This window comes from Callithrix jacchus, chromosome X, assembly GCF_049354715.1.
Source record: "Callithrix jacchus isolate 240 chromosome X, calJac240_pri, whole genome shotgun sequence".
NCBI lineage: Eukaryota > Metazoa > Chordata > Mammalia > Primates > Cebidae > Callithrix > Callithrix jacchus.
The window spans coordinates 62,749,584-62,775,166 of record NC_133524.1 but is presented as its reverse complement, the minus strand read 5'-3'; the positions used below and the strand labels follow the sequence as shown (position 1 = coordinate 62,775,166).

The 25,583-nt window shown below is 45.3% G+C and overlaps 1 protein-coding gene and 1 long non-coding RNA gene across 3 annotated transcripts in view; one reads left to right on the top strand and one right to left on the bottom strand.

Annotated features, from left to right (window-relative positions):
- Window positions 1-23,289, bottom strand: part of MSN (moesin) — a 70,620-nt gene extending 47,331 nt beyond the window's left edge. The window contains exons 1-2 of one of the 2 annotated variants that reach the window (XM_035288976.3): window positions 23,091-23,289; window positions 22,565-22,600 (exon numbers count right to left, since the gene is read on the bottom strand). Coding sequence is in view for 1 of the 2 variants with exons in the window: in XM_035288975.3 (XP_035144866.1) it covers window positions 23,091-23,102 (12 nt within the window). In the remaining variant the exon portion in view is untranslated. The remainder of the gene's footprint in view (window positions 1-22,564; window positions 22,601-23,090) is intronic. The other variant, XM_035288975.3, reaches the window with a different exon arrangement.
- Window positions 22,260-24,298, top strand: LOC118150596 (uncharacterized). Its single transcript, XR_004738717.3, has 3 exons — window positions 22,260-22,333; window positions 22,572-22,611; window positions 24,164-24,298. It is a non-coding gene; the product is annotated as an uncharacterized LOC118150596 (long non-coding RNA).
- Window positions 24,299-25,583: the final 1,285 nt, after the last annotated feature.

Sequence of the window (25,583 nt, the reverse complement as noted above, 5' to 3'; positions counted from 1 at the left end):
TCTATTAGAGATGCAGTAAGCAATTTTGCCCAATGTTAGAATTCCCTGTGGGAGTGCTTAGAAAATAATGATTCCTAAAGCCTTAACCCAGAACAATTAATCAGAGTCTACACATGCTCCTATAAACTGGTCAAGATCAATTCCACAGGCAAGCGAGACTTCCCCAGGCACACCCTGGCCAAGGTGGATCAGAAGGCAAGGAGCCTAGATGACTCCATGCAAAACTCATCCCCCTACTATAGGAAGGGCAGCTCTAACAGTCAACATTCAGCTTCATTCTGGTCTCCTAGGGTTATGAGTTCAAATTTCCCCCTTTTACCAAAGCTTGCTTCAAGTCCACAAGAAAAAAAAATAAGGAGGAGGATCCAAGATGGCCGAATAGGAACAGCTCCGGAGTGCAGTTCTCAGTGAGAACAGCATAGAGGGTGGGTGCCCACCACATTTCCAAACAAGTTGTCACTGCCCACAGACCAGGAGATTCCCGGACCGAAAAGTGCCATGAGTTTTCAGCCCAGTGGTTTCAGCCGGTGCTGGGACGGCACACAGAAACTCACACAAGTCTGGGTGGCTGTTTCGACTGTTGCCTGGAACGTCTGGGAGACAGAGCCACCCATTCGACTGAAAGGGAGGGGGCAGAGACAGGGAGACAGGTGACCTGGCTCGGCAGGTACATCTCCACGAAACAGGCAATCTGAAACGCTCTGGATTGACAGTTCCCAGCAAGTGCACCGGGACCCAGAATGGTCCAGCTCAGTGGAGGGAAGGGTGACCACCACTACCAAGGCAGTTCACACAGCAGCTGGGCAGAGCCTGCAGCAGCTCGGCAATACCTCTACTAACAGACTGTTTCACTAGACTACCCCATGCGGGGCAGAGCATCTATGAAAAAAGGCAGCAGCATGACAGGAAATTATAAATAAAGCCAACCTTCCTAGGACAGAGGACTTGGGAAAAGAGGCGGTTATGAGTTCAGCTGCAGCAGACTTAAATGTACCTGCCCAGTAGCTCTGCATGGAACAACAGAGCTCCCAGCATAGCACTTGAGCTCCTATAAGGGACAGACTGTCTCCTCAAGCAACTCCCCAACCCCCTATACCTAAAGAGACATATCATAAAGGGGAGCTCAGGCCGACATTGGGTGGGTACCCTTCTGGGACAAGGATAGCAGAGGAAGAAACCGGCGGCAACCCATACTGTTCTGCAGCCCCCGTGGGTGATCCCCAGGAGAGTGGGGTCTAGAGTGGACTGCCAGCAGTCCGGCAGCAGAGGGGCCTGTTAGAAGGAAAACTAAGAAGCAGAAAGAAATAGTTTCAACATCAACAAAAAGGACGTCCACTCAGAGACCCCCATCCAAAAGTCACCAACTACAAAGACCACAGGTAGATAAAGCCATTAAGATGGGAAGAAACCAGCGTGAAAAGGAAGAAAACACCAAAAACCAGAGCACCCTCCTCCTCCAAGGGGATCAAAGACTCCTCACCAGCTAGGGATCAAAGACGGATGGAGAATGAATCTGATGAATTGACAGAAACAGGCTTCAGAAGGTGGATAATAACAAACTTCTCAGAACTAAAAGAACATATACTAACCCAAGTCAAAGAAACTAAGAACCTCTTCATCTGTCCTCTGATGCCTGCCACCTTTGCCTGCCCACCCCTCCACCCAGTTATGCTGCCTTACAAAATTCGGACATAGCTGACCACTTCTAACCTTTCAGAGCTAGTAAAGTTGTCCATTTGGCTCAGTTCCCCATGGAACAAAACCATTTCTGAGATGTGTGCCACCATGCCTGTACCCATGGTGGGACAGACCAGTCTCCTTTGCTAGTGGAGTGTAACATTTCTGAATCAATCAGAGTTTCAGAGCAGGAAATAGCCCTCAGAGATTAGCCAGACCAACCTCTTGTGGAACAGGCTAAGGCCCAAAAAGGAGCAAGATCTTGGTCAAGATTGCTCTGGAAAGCTAACAGCAGGGCCCAGAATAAACAACAGCTCTTCAACTAAAAAACATGCCCTTTCCGGCCGGGCGTGGTGGCTCAAGCCTGTAATCCCAGCACTTTGGGAGGCCGAGGCAGGTGGATCACGAGAGATTGAGACCATCCTGGTCAACATGGTGAAACCCCGTCTCTACTAAAAATACAAAAAAAAAAAAAAAAAATTAGCTGGGCATGGTGGCGCATGCCTGTAATCCCAGCTACTCAGGAGGCTGAGGCAGGAGAACTGCCTGAACCCAGGAGGCGGAGGTTGCAGTGAGCCGAGATCGCGCCACTGCACTCCAGCCTGGGTAACAAGAGCGAAACTCTGTCTCAAAAAAAAAGTGCCCTTTCCATGATTCTCTAATACCTCCTCCTCTCAACAAAAAGTTGGATCGATGCTCTTGGTCCTACCAAGGTACAAACAAGTCTCTACATTAGCTAGGTCTAAGCAGCCCCCAAACAATTCTCCCATACTAACAAGCAACTCCTATATGTCCAGGAGCATGGCAAAAGTAAGTTATTGGCTCAACCAGGTGGAAAGCACAACTAGCTTTGAAGGCAGTGGTCTGACACTACCAAGAATGGGTTACACAGGAAGCCAGTTGCAAAATCTGAGTCAGGCTAGGCCCCAAGCAGGCAGAACACAAACATAACAGGTGGCCATCCCCACACAGCCCCCAAGTGCTAGAATTATCTCTAAACATTAGTATTGACTTAGGATCTTTTAGAAGAGAAACTGAAGAGAGGTTGGGCAGCCATTGGAATGGGGGAAGGGCCAAATGTTTAAAGCTGAAACTTCCTTTCTAGATTCAGAACTCTGACTTAACCATGACCAGAGCTTAAGTCCAGGCCTTTATGAAACAACACTGCCTTCCCTTCCCACACTCCACTCCATGCATAGTCGAAAACCAAAGTCTTCTGTCTCCCAATCAAGCCTTGTCTCCATTACTCATTAGCTGAGTAATTTTTGCAGTCACTTAAAGTCTCTGAGCCTCGGTTCTCCCTTATGTAAAAGTAAAGATAATAATTCCTGGCTGGGTGTGGTGGCTCACACCTGTAATTCCAACACTTTGGGAGGCTTAAGTGGGCTGATCACTTGAGCCCAGGAGCTTGAGACTAGCCTGGTCAACACAGTGAAATCGTGTCTGTATTTTTAAAAATTAAAAAATAGTAATAATAATTCCTAACCTGCCAACTGAAGAGAGTTGATGAATACCAAATGACATAGTAATAGTAAGAGTTTTACAACTATGAAACTTATTACACATGTAGAGAATTATCATTAGCTGGACACTGTAAGAGTATTACAGGGCAATGCCAGCCAACCTGTGAAGAGATTCCTTCAAGTCGCATCTGACTTGGCTATTTTAAACAGAAAACTATTTGGAAAATGGGCAGCTATCCCCTAAACTTATAACTCCTTTCCAGCCTCCTAACCCTAGAATTTCCTTTTCTGGGTTGTTAAACCGCTAGAGGTTCCATAAGAACTTGTCCCAAGAGATCCTTAATAGCTCTTTTACGATTTTCTTTAAGTTTGGCTCTTCTTGCCAAAGGACAATCCCAGTAGAGTGTAGTGAAGGGAGAACTACTCAACTCTCCCTGGAATAAAATTCTATGCAGGGCACACTCAACATGTCTTCTCAACCTCCAATCTTTGAAGGATTGCCTCCTTTCCAATCCCATTCTCATAAATGTGTTGCCTCTGACTTCACAGCTGCAGGGATGGTCAGTGAGATCACAAATGACCTGAGAAATAGAAGCCTATCATTTTCCTTGCTCCAGAGTGCAAAGTTAACCATTTTCCTTATAGTGAAGGTCAGTTACCCACATCAACATAAGAGTAAACTCTATGGATTACTCATCAATAGCAACCTAACCACTTCGCCCTGGGAACTTTTGGGACAGGTTTGCATGACTAATTATATGTTATTTAGACTATCAGAAGAGCTGGTATTCCCTGAGCTCACCTTATTTAGAATAGGCAGTCCACAGGTAGCTGAAAAGAGTTTTATTATGGATAGTTAAGAGATGATTATGTGGCAATGCCTCATTGGTCCTAAACAGTCTATAAACGAGCTGTTCCACAGAAGAGGACTTTTTCTGATAACTGAGCCTCGCCCTTTTAAGAATCTTAACCTTTCTTAATGGTGAGCTAAAAGTCTTTCATCTACTGACATACTCAACTACTTTTGTCAACAGAGACTATTAAAACATGATTTAAACTTCTTTGAGCACCTGAATCCTGTACACTTGATTTTCTACAGAGCTAAAATTTCAGAGCCTTCCAATGTTAACTTATCCAAGTTTCCCACCACCAATTCTAAGATTAACACATTATCATTCCCACTTTACCAATGTGAGAAGGGGAGGCTCAGGGAGGTTAATGGACTTCCCCCCAAAGTCAAAACACCAACTATGGAAACACAAATATTCCTACAAGCCTGGCCTACAATAAATGCCTGGAGATACTGTGGATCCACACCTTCTGAAGTAACCCAGGAAATTATTTAAAATGTCATTTCCTTTTCCGTTTGGAGCCTGATCTCAAAGTTTTGCTCTCCCTGCCCCACAAAGCTTAGGAAAGTGTCAATCACTAAGAGTGTGCAGGCAGCTAGCTTCCTGTTTGTCTGAAGGGGAAGGGAATATAATGCCTGTAAGTGGCCTGTAGGCCTAGCCCAGTCAGTAGCAGAGGTTCCAGGATTAAAGGCTGGGCAAGCAGAACTCTGCCACACCCACTGTGGAAGTCTGGGAATCAAAAGACAAGAGAAAGGTGGGGCCTGCCATGAGTGGGCAGAATAGAGCCAGCACATCTGGTAATTCTGCTTCTCCTCTACTGGCCTGGCTCCTTCAACATGATCAATACCCTCAAGCTAGCAAGCTTTTAAGACCAGGACCAGTGACCACTAGGCTATAATTTTTCTTTCAAAATATATAATGTTTATTTGTATTTCACAAATCACTATCTTCCTCAATTATTCAACTGCTGGATCAGCTACAGCTGAGTGCTCTGCAAAATTCTACTTTTCTGCCGCCTGAACAAAATCTCTGATGTGTATGTTGTTGGGAAGCGGATTCTAATCCAGCTTCTCTGATAATTAACAGGCCCTTCCACAGCTCTTCTTTGATTTTTTTTAAGCCAGTCAAATTTAGCAATGGGAAGTTGTATACCAACTTTACTGACTGGGGTGTGGTGGCTCACGCCTGCAATCCCAACACTTTGGGAGGTCAAGGAAGGCAGATTGCTTGAGGCCAGGAGTTCGAGACCATCCTGGCCAACATGGCAAAACCTTGGCTCTACTAAAAATATTTAAATTGGCCAGGCACAGTGGTGCATGCCTATACTTGGGAGGCTGAGGCATGAGAATTGCTTCAACCTGGAAAGTGGAGGTTGCAGTGAGCTAAGATCATGCCACTAAACTCCAACCTGGACAACACAGCAAGATTCTGTCTCAGAAAATAGAAAAAAAAACTTTAGTGATACCAATGTTAATAAGTTCTGATAACCCACTGCCATCTTATAACCATCTGATAACTACCATCTGATAACCCACTACCACAGGATCAGCCTCCACTACTCTTCTTTGGAGAAGATTAGAAAAGCATGTGTGCCTACCATAAACACACACATATGTACACTCACAAAGTTTCTTTCCTTCACCTCAGACAGTTCCAACAGCCAGTGGTCTTCTGAGGCACAGGGTTCTCAGTCAGGTATTATCTGGAATCAAACCACCCCAAGGTGGCAAAACCACAGAACAGGAAGGGGACCATGCTAAGAGCAGAAAACAAGTTTATCCTACTGCTAGTCACTCCACTGAGATCATTTATACACAGGATCTAAAGCAATCTCTATAGGTGGGGCCTACTGAGCTCAGAAAGGAGAGCAGCTACCATCATTTTTCATCCCAACAGAAGGGTCCACATATCACATCTTCTTCAAAAAGCCTTCCCTCTCAGACAGAAAAATCCTAACTACTTCCTCTTTATTTTCCACTTAATGCAGAGTATGGCCCCTTTATTTGTGTAGATTTTAACTGTTCCACCCATTTATCCAGGCATTGGTAGCTCATGCCTGAAATCCCAACACTTTGGGAGGCTGAGGTGAGAGGATTGCTTGAGCCCAAAAGCTCAAGGCTAGCCAAGGCAACAAAGCAAGACCTTGTCTGTACAAAAAAAAATAAAAAAATAAAATAACTGGTCACGTACCTGTAGACTTAGCCACTCAGGAGGCTGAGACAGGAGGATTGCTTGGGCCCAGGAGTTGGAGGTTACAGTGTGCTATGATCACACCATTGTACTTCAGCCTGGGTGACAGAGTGAGATCCTGTCTCTATAAAAAAAAATTTGCAGGGAGGGTGAGTGCAGTGGCTCACATCTATAATCTCAGCACTTTGGGAGGCCAAGGCCAGTGGATTACTGGAGGTTAGGAGTTCAAGACCAGCCTGGCCAACATGGTGAAACCCCATGGCTACTAAAAATACAAAATTAGCCGGGCATGGTGGTGCGTGCCTGTAATCCAAGTTACTCAGGAGGCTGAGGCAGGAGAAGTGTCTGCACCTGGAAGGTGTAGGTTGCAGTGAACCGAGATGGTGCCACTGCACTCCAGCCTGGGCAAAAAGAGTGAACCTCTGTCTCAAAAACAAAATAATAATGTTTAAAAGTGTTCTACCTACTTTTTATTAATGAGCCCCTGTAGACTTTAAAATCAAATTTGACATTAAAATATGGCCAGCACTAAGTTTAAAAAGTAGAACAATATGGATTTGTACTATCTGTGCGTTTAAAGGCATATATGTACAAATGCATGAAAAAAGAGTCTATGGATTGGGAGCAGTGACTCATGCCTGTAATCTCAGCACTTTGGGAGGCCAGGACAGGTGATCACCTGAGGTCATGAGTTCAAGAGCAGGCTGGTCAAGATGGCGAGACCACAACTCCACTAAAAATAGAAAAAAATAGCCAGACGTGGTGGTAGGCACCTGTAATCCCCGCTACTTGGGAGGCTGAGGCATGAGACTCACTTAAACCCAGAGGGTGGAGGCTTCAGTGAGCCAAGACTGCACCACTGCACTCCAGCCTGGGCAACAGAGTAAGACCCTATCTCAAAAAATTTAAAAAAGAAAAAAGAGTCTATGTTCACATAACTAACTGGTTAATGGTTGTCTCTGGAGAATACAGTCAGGGGCAGAAGACAGGAGGCTTTATATTTTTCAATGCTCTTTCATTTCTTACAACAAATATGTATTAGTTTCATAATAAAAAATTAATCCAAAATTGTAAAACAAAGCCTGTCTTTATTTAAATCTGTCCTACCACACAGCAGAGAGTGTGTTTGTTAACTTTCCTTATGTGGTGTCTAGCTCAGTACTAAAAAGAAAGATGGATAAAGTCCTTTAAAGACTACATGACCTTCAGAAACTCTCTCTATTTTAGGACAGCCAACCTTACCTAGTAAGCATAAACCTACACCTCTCAAATGCTGGCCTTACCCCTCTCTCTGGAGTTGATGGGAGGAAAATATCTCCTACTGCCTACAAAATTAGCCTACCTTGGCCAGAACATACCAAATCTGCAAAGATACGTAGCTCTGGCATCTAAAGCAGCCTGAGTGGTGGTGGTGGTGGTGGCAACAGTAGAAATAGCAAGAGTGGATAGCTAACAGGTGCCCCAACATTATGATCTCCATGACTTCCTTGCTATCCTCCCTGATCTATGCTTGTCTTTTCCTATGCCTCAGTACAGGGGCCAACCCAACCCCTAAACCTCAGGTGCACAAACCTCTCAGGATTAAATTATACAATGCAGCCCTGCCTGCTGGCCATGCCATAAGGAGCAGCACACACACACACAAAAATAAAAAAAACTGATTGATGTCTCAAATATGTCCTCTACAGCGAAACTTTGGGCTACTTCACAAAGGTGGACAGAAACGCTTGCATGGCTGCCTGTTAGAATTCACAAAAAGCTTTGATTTGAATATTCCCACTCGACATGAACACTACTGTATTATGTGAAGATGTGGGAAAAGGGAGCAGAAATGGCTATGAACAAGCTGGCCACTCACAGATAAACAGTTTCTCCAAGGTGCACAAGAGAGGCAATGCCTTCCCATTCCCTGGTACTACCCTGCTCCATTCTGCCAGGACTCACTTGGGTCCACATTAGGTATTTTCCAGTGGACCAATGGAATTGTTGTTTGGCTGTCCAGGAGATCTAGCTAAAGGAGTCTAAAGAAGACAGTTCCAACATGAAAATAGTAGCCATTAACATATCTATTCAATAAATATTTGTTGAGAATCTACTCTATGCCCACCTTGTGTTAGGTACTGGGGATACAGTGGATGGTGGGAAACTGTCTCTGTTCTCATAAAGCTTACTCTAGTGGGCTAGACTGATATAATGAAAAGAACACACTCCTGAGAGTCTTGCCTTCGATACCAGTTTCTGCTTCTGCCTCACTATGTGATCTTGAGTAAGTCCCTTCTTCATGTTGATTTAAAGTTGACCAATAGATCTTTCACTGGCTCAGGTCATTTGCTTCCTTACGAAACATAAAATCCTTGGGTGGACTGGGGGTATGCAAATGGCTAAGGCAGCAGCAACAGGAAGCCATGGGTCACAACAACAACAACAGAAGCCATGGGTAGTATGCCGTGAAAACAAAAAGCAGTTAATTGAGATTATCCACTCAAAGACCTTGAATTTTGCTTAGATGGTTCCTCATGAGCTGTCTTCCTAAGACAGATAAGATGGGCAAGCCTCTGAAGAGTATACAATTAGGGACAGACATGAAGATCCGTCCTTCCCACAGTGCATAGCAGGCTTTGGACTAGAAGACCTGAAAGGTGCTCAGTTTCACTGCAGCTCCTATACTTCTACCTACAGCTAAAGGGATGTTAGGAAACCCTTTATACCACTTATTTGATACTAAAGAGCTAAGGTGAAGGTGGTACCTCCCTCCCCAGGCACTGTGGTCATTCATGAGTAGGGCTGTGCTAGGGCCAGTTGGAGTCATGCTGCTCAAATAAATGGGGAGATGGTATTTCCCTGCATACCTACTACTTCAAAAAACCAGGCTGTAGGGGCACTTATAGGAGGCTCAGAGAAACTGCAGCATCTGGCATTCTGAGTTCGGAGGCTTGACTGGAATCATATATAGGATAGAACTTTAAGAGGCCAACTGGAACGAAAATACTGGAGTGTCCTGGGCCTACCTTCCTTTGTGCCTCACACATCACAGAGTACTTGCAGACGCATGAGTGCACTGAATGAATCCTCACCATAACCCTAAGAAGTAGGGTGCTATTACTCTTTCCATTCCACAAATGGGGAACTAAAGTCTGGAATGATTTTAGAGTTTGCATTGGTGACTCAAGGCCAGCTAGGCTTTCTCTGTACTTACCCGCAGGCCTCTCTTCCCTATAGGTGCTAATAAACCTGTCCTTTCTCCAAGGCATATTTTCTTTATTACTGGTGCCTAGTATGCCCTACCAGGTGCTGATCCAACACTGTTGGATCCCTTGAATCCCTTGTATTCATTGCTACTACTTCTCCCTCAACATATATATTACTGACCAAATGCTCCTCAAAGGTTTGTCCATTCCTAACCACCTCCACCTGGCTCCTTCTTGAGGCAGGAAGAGCTATAAGCTTCCAAATGCATGAGTTTAATGAAGGAATAAGCCTAGGAGTCCAGATGGCTGCAATTTCACATGGTAAATAACATAACAGAAGTTCTTACAAAGTACAATGGGCACACAGAAGATAGTAAAACTGATACTACCTGGAAGTAATAAAGTAAGTTTCCAATGGAAGTGACATGGAGTAGGGGGAAGATGAAGAAGAGGCACCTGAAATTTCAAGCTGAAGGAAAGAACATAGGCTAAAGTAGAAAGAAGAGGTATGGCATTTCTTTCTACAGTTAAAAAAAATTCATGGCCAGGCACGATGGCTCATGCCTGTAATCCCAGCACTTTGGGAGGCTGAGGCAGGCGGATCACTTTAGGCCCGGAGTTCAAGACCAACCTAGCCAACATGGTGAAACCCTGTCTATACCAAAAAGATACAAAAGTTAGCCAGGTGTGGTGACATATGGCTATAATCCCAGATACTCAGGAGGCCAAGACACAAGAATCGCTCAAACCCAGGAGGCGGAGGTTGCAGTGAGCCAAGATTGGGCCACTGGACTCCAGCCTGGGCAAAAGAGTGAGACTGTCTCAAAAAGAACAAAACAAAACAAAACAAAAATTCAACCTGAGAAAGATGTTTTAAAAAAAGAGAAAAAAAAAAGACTTGCCAGCTTACTTGGGAAACCTTGATCCCACAAAGCTACCATATAGCATACATGTGAGAATAAATGGGAGCTGAGACGGGAGAGGAAGCTAGGATGGGGCGACATACCAAAGGGCCCACTGTATATGCCATGCTGAGAGGTTTCGATTTTCTCTTTTCACATCATGGCAATGTCATATATACTAGCAAATGCTGGGAGTAATCTAAATGCTGTCCCAAAAGGAGAATGGTTTTAAATTATGGCATAGCCATTGAATGAAATTTTACAAGGCCATTAGAATGTTCATTTCTTAAAATTAAATAGTATTTATCTAAGTTTTTAGTGACGTGTTAAGTGGGGGGAAGAAGTATAACTTTTTCTTTTTTTTTGAGACAGAATCTTGTTCTGTCGCCAGGCTGGAGTGCAGTGGCGCAATCCTGGCTCACTGCAACCTCCGCCTCCTGGGTTCAAGGGATTCTTCTGCCTCAGCCTCCCAAATATCTGGGACCACAGGCGCATGCCACCACTCCCAGCTAATTTTTGTATTTTTAGTACAGATGGGGTTTCAGCAGGTTAGCCAGGCTGGTCTCGATCTCTTGACCTTGTGATCCGCCCACCTCCACCTCCCAAAGTGCTGGGATTACAGGCGTGAGCCACTGCGCCCTACAGAAGTGTAACTTTTTTATGTATACTATGATTGCACCATCAAAGTACATATGTGAGATGTGACAAGAAATACAAATAGTTATTGCCATGTTAAAATGAATTTATACACAAATTCTCTCTCTCTAAACCTTGTCATATACCATGCTGAGTTTTACAAAAAGGGGAAATATGAAAATAAAAAAACCACTCTTGTTCCATTCGACTCCACATTCCTTCTTCCTCCACCTGCTTGCCTACCTTCCCGAACCAAAAGTCATTTGGATCTGCCACCTGCAACTAGCATTACTAACAACCCATGTGAGGCACCTAGGAAGAATAAGAAGCTTTCAGCAAGGCAGCTGTTTACAGCAGCAAGCTCCTGCATAGCCCAAAGGCCATTCCAGCTCAACACAGGAGAAGAATCTTCCCCCTAACAGCACTGCCCAGCACTACCCAACTAAGGGTTATCTGGTTAAACTGCCCAAGGATGCTCAAGAAATTTGTTTCTAAAGGAAAGAAAACAGATGCCATGACTTCTTGCCCTTCCTCCAGGGGGCTCAGAGAAGGTAAGGTTTATGATCATGGCCCTCTCTTAGGTGGCTGAGATCCAGTGTGGGATCCTTGTTTCACAAGCAAGCACTGGATAAAATGTCAGTGAGAAGGAAGAAAAGGAGGAAGCAGTAGAGGATGGGTCAAAACAGATCCAGTCAAGGATACACCATTCCCAGAAACTTGCTTATTCCCTGCCAGCCTTGTAGGCCCTCACAGAAAATTCAGAAATCCCTCTCCTTTAATCTCCAGGACTAACACCAAAGGAAACGATATTTGCAAAATACAGGATCAGCTGAAAGCCCAATACTAGGTGTGTAGCAATCTTTCTGACTAGAAATTCTCCCTTTTGCCCCACCCAAGCCCACATCACCTAGCTATCCCCATCCAAGGGCAACATAGTCAACAATGACTCAGATGGAGGAAGGGGAAAGGGAGCTTAGCAATTTAAGACTCACTCAAAAGCAATGTCATAGCCCTACAAAGAGGGATGTTGTGGGGGAGGGAGTAAAGGAAGTCAAATCTCATATGCGCTCAGTTTTGGTTTGTTGCTTGGTCTTCCCTTTCCCTGATGGAACAATGACAAATCCAAGGGTCTTCTATTCTTCCTGAGTCACAGATGACCAAAAATAGCCAGTAACTGTAGTCTGCAGGCTAGACTCCAAGGCCACACCCAAAGCATGCAGACAAGAGTTGTCTCTCCAAGCCAGGATCTCCACAGTGAGCTCTGTGGTAGGTAGATCCAGAGCAGAGCTCACTGAAATACAGGCAGTTGCTTACATATTGATAGCTGGAGGAGAAAATTACACACTCAATGCCATTCTAAATGGGAGAAGCAAGCTTCTCCAAAAAGTCACCACTCTGTTACACGCTTTATAAGAATTCTTTCCTAGCTTCTTAAAGACTGGGCACACATAGTCAGAAGGTCAGAAAAAGTTAATGTCTTTATTTTGTAGATAAGAAAATTAAGGCTCATAAAAGTGACTTGCCCAAGGTCACACAAGCAGAGACTAAAGCCAAATATCTCACTCTTCTTTCCATTGTACCATTTTTACTATAAGGCATTTTTTTAAAAGATACCCAGACAAGTGTCCCAAGCTATAAGTGTCAGAAGCTCAGCTCAAGAAAACAAAAAGAAAAAAATAAAATAAAAGCTCAGCTCTTCTAACCTAAAGTTAGATAGCTAAGGACTGGGAAGGGGAGGTAGAGGAGGGATCTTGACTCAGCCCACCCAGGAAAGCCAAGTGAGAAGGCTAGGCATACCACAGGCATACATAAAGAACTAGATTTACCAACTGGAAGGCTTCACCTGCTCCAAAGAAATAGTTTCAAATGTTGAAAGCCCTAGCCCCATCCCACCCCCACACTCTGAACCTCTTTAGGCCAATCGAGACCACTCCTAGGCTGTAAGAGACCTAGGTAAGAAGCTGGAAAGGAGTGTCCAGGCAGTATCAAGGGGATAAGAGGAGATAAGAAAGCAGGGTGGAGAAATCACAGTCATTCCAAAGCTCTCTCATCTTCCTCTCTTATTCCCCACTCCTCCCCCATATTAGTACTCTAAACAAGGAGAAAAGAAGTTTGCAGGTTGTATTGTATAAACTTGAAGAAGGCACTCCCTGTACCAAAGGAGAACAGGGGACTAGTTGAGGTGGGGTGGCAAGGAGAGGGAGTAACTTGAGGGGGGAGAAAATCACCAAATAAGGCAGACTTCACTGGTAGGAATCATCAGGAAAGGTTCCAGAAGTTGACGTCGCAGGGAGGAAGCCTTTAGTCATCAGTTTCCTCTGGCAACTGGCCTAAGGCCAGGAGGAAAACTCCCAACCTTAGGAAAATGCCCAGGCTATGGCAGACAGAAAGGCAACTAGGCTAGATTTTCATCAGGCCCTGCTGGAGCAGCTCTTCAAGTACTCGAAGCAGAAAGATGTAGTTTTACCCTAAAGCAAATGGCAGATGTTCCCACCAAGCGTATGCTAGACATACAATGGTCCAGGCACCAAGGGGAATAACGAACCTGGGAGGGGGTTTTGCTCTTTTCCATTTACATATTTCTTTTTTTTTTTTTTTGAGACTTTTGAGACAGAGTCTCGCTTTGTCACCAAGGCTGGAGTGCAACGGCGTGATCTCGGCTCACTGTAACCTCTGCCTCCTGGGTTCAAGTGATTATCCTGCCTCAGCCTCCTGAGTAGCTGGACTTACAGGCGCCTGCCACCACACCCAGCTATTTTTACTATTTTTAGTAGAGACAGGGTTTCACCATATTGTCCAGGCTGATCTCGAATTCCTGACCAAATGATTGACCCATCTCGGCCTCTCAAAATGCCGGGATTACAGGCATGAGCCACCAAGTTTGGCCTCCATTTGCCTATTTTTAATACTGCTGATATTTTCATGCTGGAAAAAAAGAAAATAAAAGGCAAAAAAGTTATGTGACTTTTCTTCTTTGTAAAGGAATTAGTTGGTCTCCCACAAGTATCTACAAGAATGTTTGGAGAGGAGTAACCCTTGAAAATAGCAAAGATTTGTACAACTTAACTAATGATACCCAGATTGACTAGTACCTTGACCCTCACCCTTCAACTCCATACCATAGATTAGTCAACCTCAGTTCAAAATTACAACAGATAAAAAAGAGGCTCCTGCTGCACTTTATCAAACATCCAGGTTGAGATTCTGGAAAAAGAAATGGATTGGCCAGGTGCAGTGGCTCACACCTCTAATCCCAGCACTTTGGGGTCCAAGGTGGGTGGAGTTCAAGACCAGCCTGGCCAACATGGTGAAACCTCATCTCAACTAAAAAAAATACAAAAATGAGCAGGGCATGGTGGCACATACCTGTAGTCCCAACTACTCTGGAGGCTGAGGCAGGAGAATCTCTTGAATCCAGGAGACGGAGGTTGCAGTGAGCCGAAATCATGCCACTGCACTCCAGCCTGGGCAACAGAGGCTCCAAAAAAAAAAAAGAAAAAAGGAAGGAAGAAAGAAAAAAAGAAATCATGGGTGGAAGGAAGGCAGATTGGATCAAGAAAGTAACATCAGGAACCTTATCTAAACACAGGATTTGAGAAAAATAAGACTTGATCCTTCTCAGGATTTAAGGAAGGTCAATACCAAAGAGAGGGAAGGAAATATTGATCATGCCTGGTAGGTACGTCTTGTTCCCCCTCCTAGGCCTTGGCCCCAGTCACTTCCCAAATATATACCCAAGAAAAAAATGTTCAGGATTGTATCTTGTTTTGTACCACCAAACTGTCACATCTCAACTCTTCTCTCATTAGGATCTGACCCCTGGATGCACAAAGTATCTTATCAAATTCCTATAAGGTAGAAGGAATGGGAAGAAAGTTCAATCTTTGAAGTCACCAGTCACAGAAGATAACTGGCAAAACAGTTCTACTACACAAGCACAGAGCCATTTGTCATACCAGTGGCCTAGGAGCTATGTCAACACTTAACTTTATGCCACAACAACTCCATTGAAAGGAGTATCAGATCTAGTATCTGTGCCATTGGGCACAGACAAAGGGCTGTGCTTCGAAAGTTGCCCAAAAGGCCTTTTCTCCAAATTCAAGACCCAGATGCTGCAGCTGTGCACTGGCCAGAAAACATCACACTCCTCCATCTCTAACAACCACACACTGAGAAATCCTCCCCACCATCTCCACCATTTCCCAAATACCTGATTTTATAGCAAAGTCACTGGGAGAACTAAAAGCTGTTTCTAGGGTGCTGACATAAAGAGTTACCGCCAAGCTCTATTCTTTGGTTTAGTTCATGTGGAAGCATGAAGAAAAGACCCTCTCACATACCTACTTGGTCAACAAAAGTAACATTTTTAAAAATTAATTTTCCCAATTCTGGAAAACCAAAGGTATAGTCTCCCCCACAGGCTCTTGTTTGCCAATTAAGAAAGGACTGTTGGCTCCAAATGACCCTAGAAAGAGCAGTTTCATCTATGCTTATATCTATGTCTCTGTGGACCCCTTGAATCAGTCAGCAGCACCTCAGCCTTCCATCACTTCAGAGAAATTCACTTTCAAAGGAGCATCAGCCTAGGGCCATCTGGTTTACACCCACATACCAAAAACACATCACTTTCCCACCTAGAAAAGCCACTGCTCCCAAGTGTACATACCCTTTAAGGCCCTGTTCATGTCCCAGCAAACTCTTTCTCCTCAAAAATCTGTAGAAATCAAACCGTTTTTAAGTGAGTTGGCCCTAAATCCCCAATTAAATAGGAGATAGGAGATCTTTGAAGGCAGCAATTGTATCATCCCTTCATTTATTTCTATCCCTATGGTAAATAGTACATAGTAACCACTCATTAAATAGTTAGAATTCAACTTCCTGTCTTCTTTCTTATCCATCTGATCTAGCACAAAGTTAGGCATATAGTAATTCAATAAATAATTGTAACATTTGTGTATCACTTGTTAGATTCTAGGCACAGTTCTAAGTCCTTTACGTAAATTACCTCATGTAATCCTCACAACAACCCTGTAAGTGCTACTATTATTTACAGTTGAGGAAAATGAGGTGCAAAAGTTAAATAACTTGTCCAAGGCTATATAACTAATCGGTCACAGAACTGGGATTTAAGTCCAAACAGTCTAGTTCCAGAGTCTGTTTTTCAACACTAATCTATGCTTTCTTTCCATGGAGGCTTGGAAGGTCTTTTTTTAGCTACATGCCCCAGACTTGGCCTATAAGCACCAAGAGGTGAGTGAGTGGTGAGGGTTGAAGCCAGGAGATTCCAGTCTGCATTCAATTTGCTACAGCAGCAAATATTGTCACTAAATTGGAAAAAAGTGCTATGATGTTCTCCTAACTCAAAAGGCAGGTCAAGCTGGAGCACTGAGTCAGAATTCAAAGAGGTCAGAGCTCAAAATTAAATAGGGCAAAGAGAAAGCAGGGAACGGGGGTGAGAGGTAGGCAGGAAGAGAAGATAGTCATTGGAGATCCCAGAAAAACCTGCTATAGCAAAATCATTTTAGGGGAACTCCATTGTAGCTATCTTGTTAACATAATCCCCACAGAGCCAATTCTCTGGAAGTCTGTGCTATCTGGGTAGAAAGAGTCATTCTTCCAAGGCAGCCAAGTCCAGTGGAAGACCACATACTTCAGAATTAGGAAATCCAAGTCCTCCTTTCAATACTATTACCAACTTTATGTGACCTGGAACAAGCTGCCTAACCTCCCTGGCTATGAATATGAAGAAAAAAATTAGTCTACTCCCTAAAGTTTATTAGAACAGTAAGACCTAGTTTCAAGCAGAAAAATGTGACTAGTGTCCTCTCTCTACCTCCCTTCAGCCTACCTATCTGCCTTCCACCACCCTTCACAAGCCAAAGCAAAACAGTTACCTTCCTGGGAAGTGCTACATAGAGTTCCTGATACAAGGTCAGAGGCTGAACCATTTCCAAATAAAGAAGCACCTGAAGTCAGCTCTACACATTCAGAAGAACTTGCTCTTCCCATGACCATAACTCCATGGTCAAGTAACCACAAGCAAAAAGGGAGAAGACACTGAACACCTCGCAGTGAGTGCCATTTAGAAGGTAGCCATTCAAAGTCTTTCTCCTACATTGGGGCCAAGCAAGTTGGGTTTTAGTCGTGGCCCTATAACCAGTTCACTCATAATCCTTTTCCTTTTCTGGACTTTAGTGCCCCCATCAAGAAGATAAAGGCTGAGGCAGAAGGTTTAAGGCCAGCTCAGTTGTTCTGTGGTTCAAAGCACTCCTGTAAGAAACTCAGCCCATCCAGCAGCTAAAGGAAAGCTTAAGGCTAGGGAAGCTCTGGGTTGCCCTAAGTGCAAATGCCTTTGAAATGCTGTACTGCACAATAGCTAGTCCTCAATTCGCTGGTAGAAGATACTTTAGGAGGCTTGTTTAGAAGCCCTTAGGAAGGCCTCAATATCTACCAATATATCTAACTACCACACTCATCATGTTAGAAGAAAATCTAAAACATAATCTAGTAGCTTCCGAGCCTTTCAGCAGAAATAAAAGGGACTATTCTACTATCAGGCAGGCAGACACTGGAAAATGTGGGAAGAATGGCAGGGAAATCTATGAAGCTTCTGGTGTTGTCCAGAGCTTTTCAGTCAACTCAGAGCCTTCATAATATAATCTCACTTGGTTTATTTCTTTCCGCAGTAAGGAAAGACAAGCCCTCTCTCTTCCATAGACTCAGGAAGAAATGGCTAAGAGTACTCAAGCCAGTATTCTTCTTGGATCTACTAATGAAACAAACTAACTCCATGTGAGAAACAATCCATTCCGAACTCAGCACTGAAGTAGAAACAGCACTCCAGAAGTATAATGTGAAAAGAGGATACATTTTTTTTCAGTCGGGGTTTTGCTCGTTACCCAGGCTGGAGTACAGTGGCGCGATCTAGGCTCACCGCAACCTCCGCCTCCCGGGTTCAAGCAATTCTCTTGCCTCAGCCTCCCGAGTAGCTGGGACTACAGGTACGCACCACCATGCCCAGCTAATTTTTGTATTTTTAGTAGAGATGGGGTTTCACCTTGTTGACCAGGATGGTCTCGATCTCTTGACCTCGTGATCCACCCGCCTCGGCCTCCCAAAGTGCTGGGATTATAGGCATGAGCCACTGCACCCGGCCAAGAGGATACATTTTTAAAAGTGCTGTTCAATTTTTATTTCCAGTACTGCCTCGCACATAGAAGGTGCGCAAATATTGAAGAAGTAATGTCTGAAGGAATAAACATACAAATAAGAGACTCAATGCTATAATATCAAGATTCTCAAAAACATCAGTACTGGAGGGGTTCCTAGAGTTTACCCATCACTGGTACAGCTCCATCACGACAAGCTAGAGAGACAGAAGGTCTGATAAAAGGACTAGCCTAAAGACCCACTTCATTTTACTCACTTTACTGAGGACAGGAGAGATATTCTTCTTACATGGAAAGAGAAGAAAAATTCTCAGTTCAGTGTTGCTTACCATTTCCCAGCACCCACTTTCCAAATTCATGGAATCCTGAGCTAACCCTCCAAAGCGACAACTTCTACACCACAAATTAGAACCTAGACTTGAAAAGTTTTTCAGCTCTATAAAGCATGAAATGGGAGGAGGGACAGACAGAAAGCCAGTAAATCCTGAAAAGACCACCCCATTCACTTGAACCAATAGACTACCCCAAAGACGACCACATTTGGACCCTGTTTTTTCCCCTTTGCAAGCAAAGTAATAGAGCAGGTGGCAGGGGAAAAAAAAGATTGTGAGTTAGGAAAGAGGCACATGATAAATTCAAGTCTATCTTTGAAAGATCAGAGACAAGACTGTTTCCAATCTGTAACAATGCCAAATTTCCAGCAGCTATGGTTATGAAAAGCCTAACTCTGGTAGTGTTGGTCGCCAGATCTTCTCCCCTCTGGGACCGTGAGTCTAGAAATTCCAGTGGGGGAAACTCTCAGAAAGATACAAAGGGACCTAAGACAGGCTGTTGCCATGCAACACTAGAACAGAGTTCAGAATAATTGTAGCTGTCATATTATCTCATCCAGAGAGAATTAGATTTGGAGGCAGGGGAATAGACTAGATGACTTCCAAATATCCTTTCCGGCTACATCATTCAGTAAAGCAGTTCCATTGGAGGAGGAGGTAAGAGGAAAGAAAGAACACCACCCTAAAACAAGCTACTGTTTGCAGGCAGCTAGAGAATGGAAAGTTAGATTAGTGGTCAATACTACTTCTATCACTGACTCAAAGAGCAATCTTTCCCTCTCCAAGCCTAACACGAGAGAGTATTAGATTAGTTGGTGTGGGTCCCACAAAGGCCTTCCTGCCCCACCAGCCCCCTGCCTACCCAGAGGGCTATTCAAAGTAAAGCCTAAAGGAAATTCCCAAGATGGTTCCTGCTCTGTCTGTATCGTCTACACTTTCACAAAGGGCCAAGTGAACTTCAGAATCAAAGTGAGAAGATGGCAGAATCCTCTCTCACACAACCTCTATTCCTGATCCTTTTTCCCACCCTGAAGTCTGCAGGCATGGCTGGTTCAAGGGTTAAAAGACTGAGGTTCTGGCTCCTATTTACCAAGTACCACTTTAGTGCCACTCGAGTGGCTCAAGCAATGCTAGGAATGGCAGGAGAATAAACAATCCACATAGCCCCTGTTAAAGTTTAGCTGAATGCTGACCTAGACACCTTCAAATACTTCAAGAAGCTAGGCTCTATGTCTGCTCACATTGATGGTCCCATCAAATGACAGTTGATTACCTTTCCCTTGATCTGTTATCTGTGGCTAAAACCCCAGCAGATCAAAGAGGTGTTTCACCAAGACTGACGCTCTAAGACCTAGATTCAAGTCCTAGTTTTGCAACTGGCATACTGCATCACTCTAGGTTAGTCTCCCCATAACATGGACTTCAGTTTCATCATCTATACAATGATAGGAATCGGACTTTATAGTTGTGGAGAGCCTTTTCAATGCTAAATTTAATAAATCCCAAAAAAGGAAACCAGAAACTCAAGGACATCTTGAAAATTCACAACACCCTCTTTTTTTTTTTTTAGGAAATCCAAGAGAGCCTTACAGCCTTTGTGATCTTAAAAGAAAAAAAATTAAAGAAGGTAGTGAGGGGAAAGGCCTTTTTAAATATATATAACTGTCATCATCATCAGAAGATATACATGGCAATTAATAAGCTTTTCCATTCTGGCTACTAAAGCAGATTCAGGAAACTGGCAACCAGAAGCAGAGTCCAAGGAATGGCAAGAAGGCAAGGGCGGTGGCGAGTAGTGAGTTGTTTTTTTGTTTTTTTTTTTGAGACAGGAGTCTCGCTCTGTCGTCCAGGCTGGGGTGCAATGGCGCAATCTTGGCTTACTGCAACCTCTGCCTCTCAGGTTCAAGCAATTCTCCAGCCTCAGACTCCTGAGTAGCTGGGATTACAGGCATGTGCCACCATGCCCGGCTAATTTTTGTGTTTTTAGTAGAGATGGGGTTTCACTATATTGGTCAGGTTGATCTCAAACTCCTGACCTCATGATCGACCAGCCTCAGCTTCCCAAAGTGTTTGGATTACAGGCATGAGCCACTGCACCCAGCCAGCATGTTTTAACAGATGTAGGGGAGGTTGGGCTGACTAGGCGGGACAATTGACTATAAAAATGAAACCGACCCTAGATGGGCTGTAGACACGCTTCATATGAATGAACGAGTTTCATTTTCCACTACCCTTCTCTATCTGTCATATGCTAGAAATAGCTTAAAGCACATCAATGAAAAGGGAGCAGGGAAAGGGAAATATTTTACCTTTTTTCATTAAAGTTACTGGGTGGTATTTAGTGAACTAGGATGCGTCCCTGAACAGCTCGACTTCGGGATGAGGAATAAGAAAAGTAACAGGAGGCACCTGGTGACACTGCTGAACCTTACCAGATGACACAAATGCCAACCTTGGCCACTTTGCTCAAATTACTCATTTCGTTTTATCTGAGGACCATAAAGTTCTGAGAACAGGGGGCAATTTGCTTGGAGCAAGAAAGAGAACTCAAATGTGAAGAACTCAATCATTGGGTCAGAATAGAGGGTCAATCAGAAGAGCATCAGAAAGCCTGTACCCCAATCTTGGCTCAGTCACCATATGCCCTTAGGTAGGTCTTTTTCTGTAGGCCTCGGTATCCTCATTAGTTTTGTTGTTGTTGTTGTTATTTGTTTTTAAAGAGAGTTGTACTAAATAGATAGTCTCCAAGGTCGCTTTCAGGTTAAGATTCTATGGCCTTAACAGACATATAGTTGTTTTTTCTAAAAGTTGACCATTCCTCGAGTCGAAGCATAGAAAATTCTCTAATGCTTCCAGTCTATCAAAATTCAGCCATCTCCTTCTGATTTAATTCAGGTTTCAGTTAATCTGCATAAAAATGCCTTCAGTATTTAGACACCTTCATTACTCCAGGCCTGACTACAGCTTATACTCCAATCTCTCTCCATTCTCAGGAAAACAATAAACACACTGTCTTGTCTTCTTTGCCACTTTGAATGAGATGAGATGATTTATGCAAGTTTGAGGCAACTTCCAGGCCCATGAAGTTGTGTTTCAAGGTGGGATATGGCAGAATTGAGGATGAGATATGCCACTACAGAAGAAAGGCCAGGAGCAATGTCTATTCCCAGAGATCCACCCAACTGTTCAGGCAAACCCACACCTTAAGAGGAGTCAGGAGTCAACCATAGAGAGAGACCCAAAAAGCCGCTCCTGACAGGATCTTTATAATCCTGTTTTGACAGACAATGGGGTATTTTCCCCTGTCTCCAAAACCATTACTCTCTCCTTGGGGGCAGGGGAGCTGGAAAGAAAGTGTGTAAAAGCCTCATGTCCTAAAACCACAAGTAATCTAAAGGAGATAGACAGTGAAAGCACACATTTTTTTAAAACTTGGTGTTTCTGAAGGACAACGTTCTGGAAAGGCAAGAATGACTTGGCAGTGAGGCTGGTATATAGTAATGTGGCACCCAAAGCTCATCACAAACCCAAAAGGCTAGGCCCCCAACTCGCCTCCTCTCATCCCAGGGGCCTTCAGCCCTTTCCAAGGCTACTAGTCACTATCTCACCTCTACAAGGCTCAAGTAGTCTTGGGGAGACATGTCTGGGAGCATTGCATTGCCTAGGCCAGCCCAACAAGCTGTTTGGCCTAAGGGACTCAAGCCAGGGTAGTCACCAGGCCTTTCTGAGCAAGGGAATGGCCCCAGCAGCCATTTGGCATGACTTGCACAAAAGCAAGCAGAGCTCATTAGTCAGGCACACCCCTCCTCCCTCCTCCCTCCTGGGCATCCGGCCCCCCTAACCCCACTCCCAGAAGGCTTCTGTTCCTCTCATAACAGCCACTGGGGTGGAGACGCATCCCCAAATCAACCACCACTCTAGAAAGGTGTGGCCCGACGAGAGAACCCACACCACACAAAATAGTCCTGCGGGTATAGGAGGAGATAGAGAGGCATTAAGCAATGGGAGAGGCAGGGATTTGCGGGTGGAGAGGAGGGAGAAACCGGTCCTCTCTCCCAGGAGATAGGGTAGGCCTCTCCTCAGTCTGGTGCCTAATGAAGTGTTGGTGCTCTCGGGTGCAGCCTCGATGACGATTTCCTCACATCTCTCTCCTTACCTCCTAGTGGAAAACAGCTGGAGCCACCCGGTGAGGCTGTGGAAAAGGTGAGTGGGGGTGTGGGATCCGCCCCAGCGGCTCCCTCCTTCCTCCCTGCTTCTGTGTTCCCAAGGCCCCTCTTGAACATTGGCAGCCTTGCCCCTGAAAGGTGCCAATTCCTGAGTTGGGGGAAGCGTTGTCTTCTGGACCAGAATCCTCTCCTCTGTGCCCATGGCCCGTCAGGGGAAAGGGGAATCCCCAAGCCCCAACGAAGCCATCCTCACTCTTGCATCTCAGACACAGGGAACTGGAACCTGAGAAAGAGGCAGGCCTCGCCCTGTCCAAACTTCCAGCCTAGACACCCCCTCAACCCCTGAGGACGCACCAGACCAGGATTCCCACTCCGGTCCCCTCCCTACCCTAGGCTATGGCGGAGGGCGCGGTGTCCCAGGCTGGCCGGTGGCTGGCCAAGCCCTCAGCCATCAGCAAAGGGCTATGAGGCTCAGCGGGAGCCCTTGGGGTCGACAGCGCCCACCCCCGCACTCACCGTTTTGGGCATGGTGGCGGCAAAGGCAGCGGAGTTAGCGAAGTTTAGCTAGGACTGTCGGGCAGTGCTGAGCACGCAGTACACACGGATTGGATTCGGGTGGCCGGGGACTCAGATTGGGTCCTCAGTAGCGTTGGGGCGACTATTCGGCTTCCTGCTAACGGGCCACGACTTCACAAACCCCACCCAGGAAAGAGCCGCCCCCGTCGCACCGCCCGCTCCTTTATGTGGCCGGGCTTCCGCGCCGCTCCCCGCCCTCGCGCCCGCCTCCCCGCCGACCGCTGGCCTTGCCCCGCCCAGCCCAGCCTGGCCCAGCCCGGCGCAGCCAGGCCACAGCGGCCACGTGGGGGGCCCGACTGGGCCCAGGCGGACCTAGCAGAGCTACCACTCCCGACCCAGACTCACCCCGCTCCTCTCCCACCCCCCTCACACCCCCTAGCCTTCCACGTCCCGGCCTTCCAGCCCCACCCCCACTCAGGGCCCAGACCCTGGGCCGCACCCTGACAGATGATTACCCCTGACTGCAACTTTCCACCGATGGGGAGCTCACTACCTATCACAGCTATCTTTTCCTTCTTAAAACAACCCTGACTCTTAAAAAGTTCTTGCATGTCGGAACTCCTTTTCTCTATGGCTTCCATGCTTGGATCTCAGCTCTGCTCCCTGAGGCCACACAGATCCCTGCTGTCCCTAACAGCTCCTCAAAGGCCTGAAGATCTCAGGTCCACAGGAAACTACGCTTCTTTTGGCTAAACTGTCTCACCTCTTCCAACACTTCATCTATTCTCTTATGTAGGACTCTCCCCATCGTATTTACTCCCCATCCTTGCTCAGTTCTCATTTCAACAGACTTGACCTCCTTCTCCCCATATCTGTTCTCTACTCTTTGCTTCCTCTAAATCCCAATCTCCACCTTCCTCAAATCAGTGCCCTGATCCTTTAGGTCCTCCCCCAGTACATTCACGTTCTGATATTCTGATGAATCTGGCTATTAATTCCCTCAGTTTAGATGTGACCTCCCTAATGCATACCCTTGACATTTGTCTGCCAGCTCCCTTTCTCCTTTTTGTCAGGATCACAGAATCCCAGGATGGCAGTATTCTAGACTGCTGCAGTCGTCTGGTCAAGTTTGAGTTTTAGGCTGAGTGCAGTGGCTCATGACTGTAATCTCAACACTTTGAGAGGCTCATGCAGGAGGATCACTTGAGCCCAGGAATTCAAGACCAGCCTGGGGAACATATCAAGACCCTCTCCTGTATCTGTACATGTAAAAGCAAAATAAGTGAGGCTGAGCGCAGTGGCTCTCACCTGTAATCCCAGCACTTTGGGAGGCCAAGGCCTGCAGATCACTTGAGGTCAACAGTTCGAGACCAGCCTGCTCAATGTGGTGAAACCCCATCTCTACTAAAAATACAAAAAAGAAAAAAAAATTAGCCAGAGGTGATGGCGCACACCTATAGTCCCAGCTACTAGGGAAGATGAGGCAGGAGAATCGCTTCCAGGAGGCAGAGACTGCAGTGAGCCAAGATTGGACCACTGCACTCCAGCCTGGGCAGCAGTGCAAGACTCCCATCTCCAAAAAAAGTAAAATAAAATAAGTCTGAGTTTTAGTTTGAAAGTGGCTCGACATAGTCCTTTTTTTCTCCTCTCCACTGGCAACCATGTGAGGGCATGGTCTGAGTATTCTTTGCGAGGTAAAGCAACACAGATGGTAAGCTGGTTTGAGACAACAGAGAGGACATTTGAGAGGTCAGGAAACCTGGCTTCTACTCATAGTTCTGCCATTAACTCATCGTGTGACCACTATGTGGCCTTGGGTAATTCCCTTCCCCTCTCTGGGCTTGAGTTTCCATTTCTGTAGCAAGAAAGGACTGGACTCCTGGGCTTCCAAGGTCCTTTCCCACTCTGACATTACGAAAGGATGAGAAAGGAAGTTGATTCCCTAGGACAATAGATGAGCCTAACAGGATTGCATATGGGCTGGTCTTGCATTTGCACTCAGGAACCAGTAGTCTTATTCCCTCCTCCTCTGCTTTCCTAGCCCAAAAGTGTCCACGATTCAATGTGCCTCAGTTTCTCTCACTGCTGACAAGATTCATTGATGTATGCTAGGGTAAACAAAGTTCCCTGCCAAGACCATTTCCTTGAGCTAAGTATTTGTTCAAAGAGCAGCAGCACTCATCGGAAAGCCCAAACAGTCTCCATGAGCAGTTGTCCCCAAGGAAGAGCAGAACTGATCAGAAAGCTTCAGCAGCAGGCAGCTGCTGGATGAGCAATGGCAGCTCATCACATTCCTTAATACTGCCATAGGTCCTTTTTTACCAGAAGTTCAAGGAACTCAACTGATTCCTTCACTCATGTTCACCTAGCCCCCACTGGGACCTGGCACAAAGCTAAATGCCTAAAAACAAAGAAGTTGGTTGTTGACTCCAACTTTCTGGAAAGTGGAAACTCTGTTTCATTCCCCACCTCCCATGCCAACTACTCCCCACA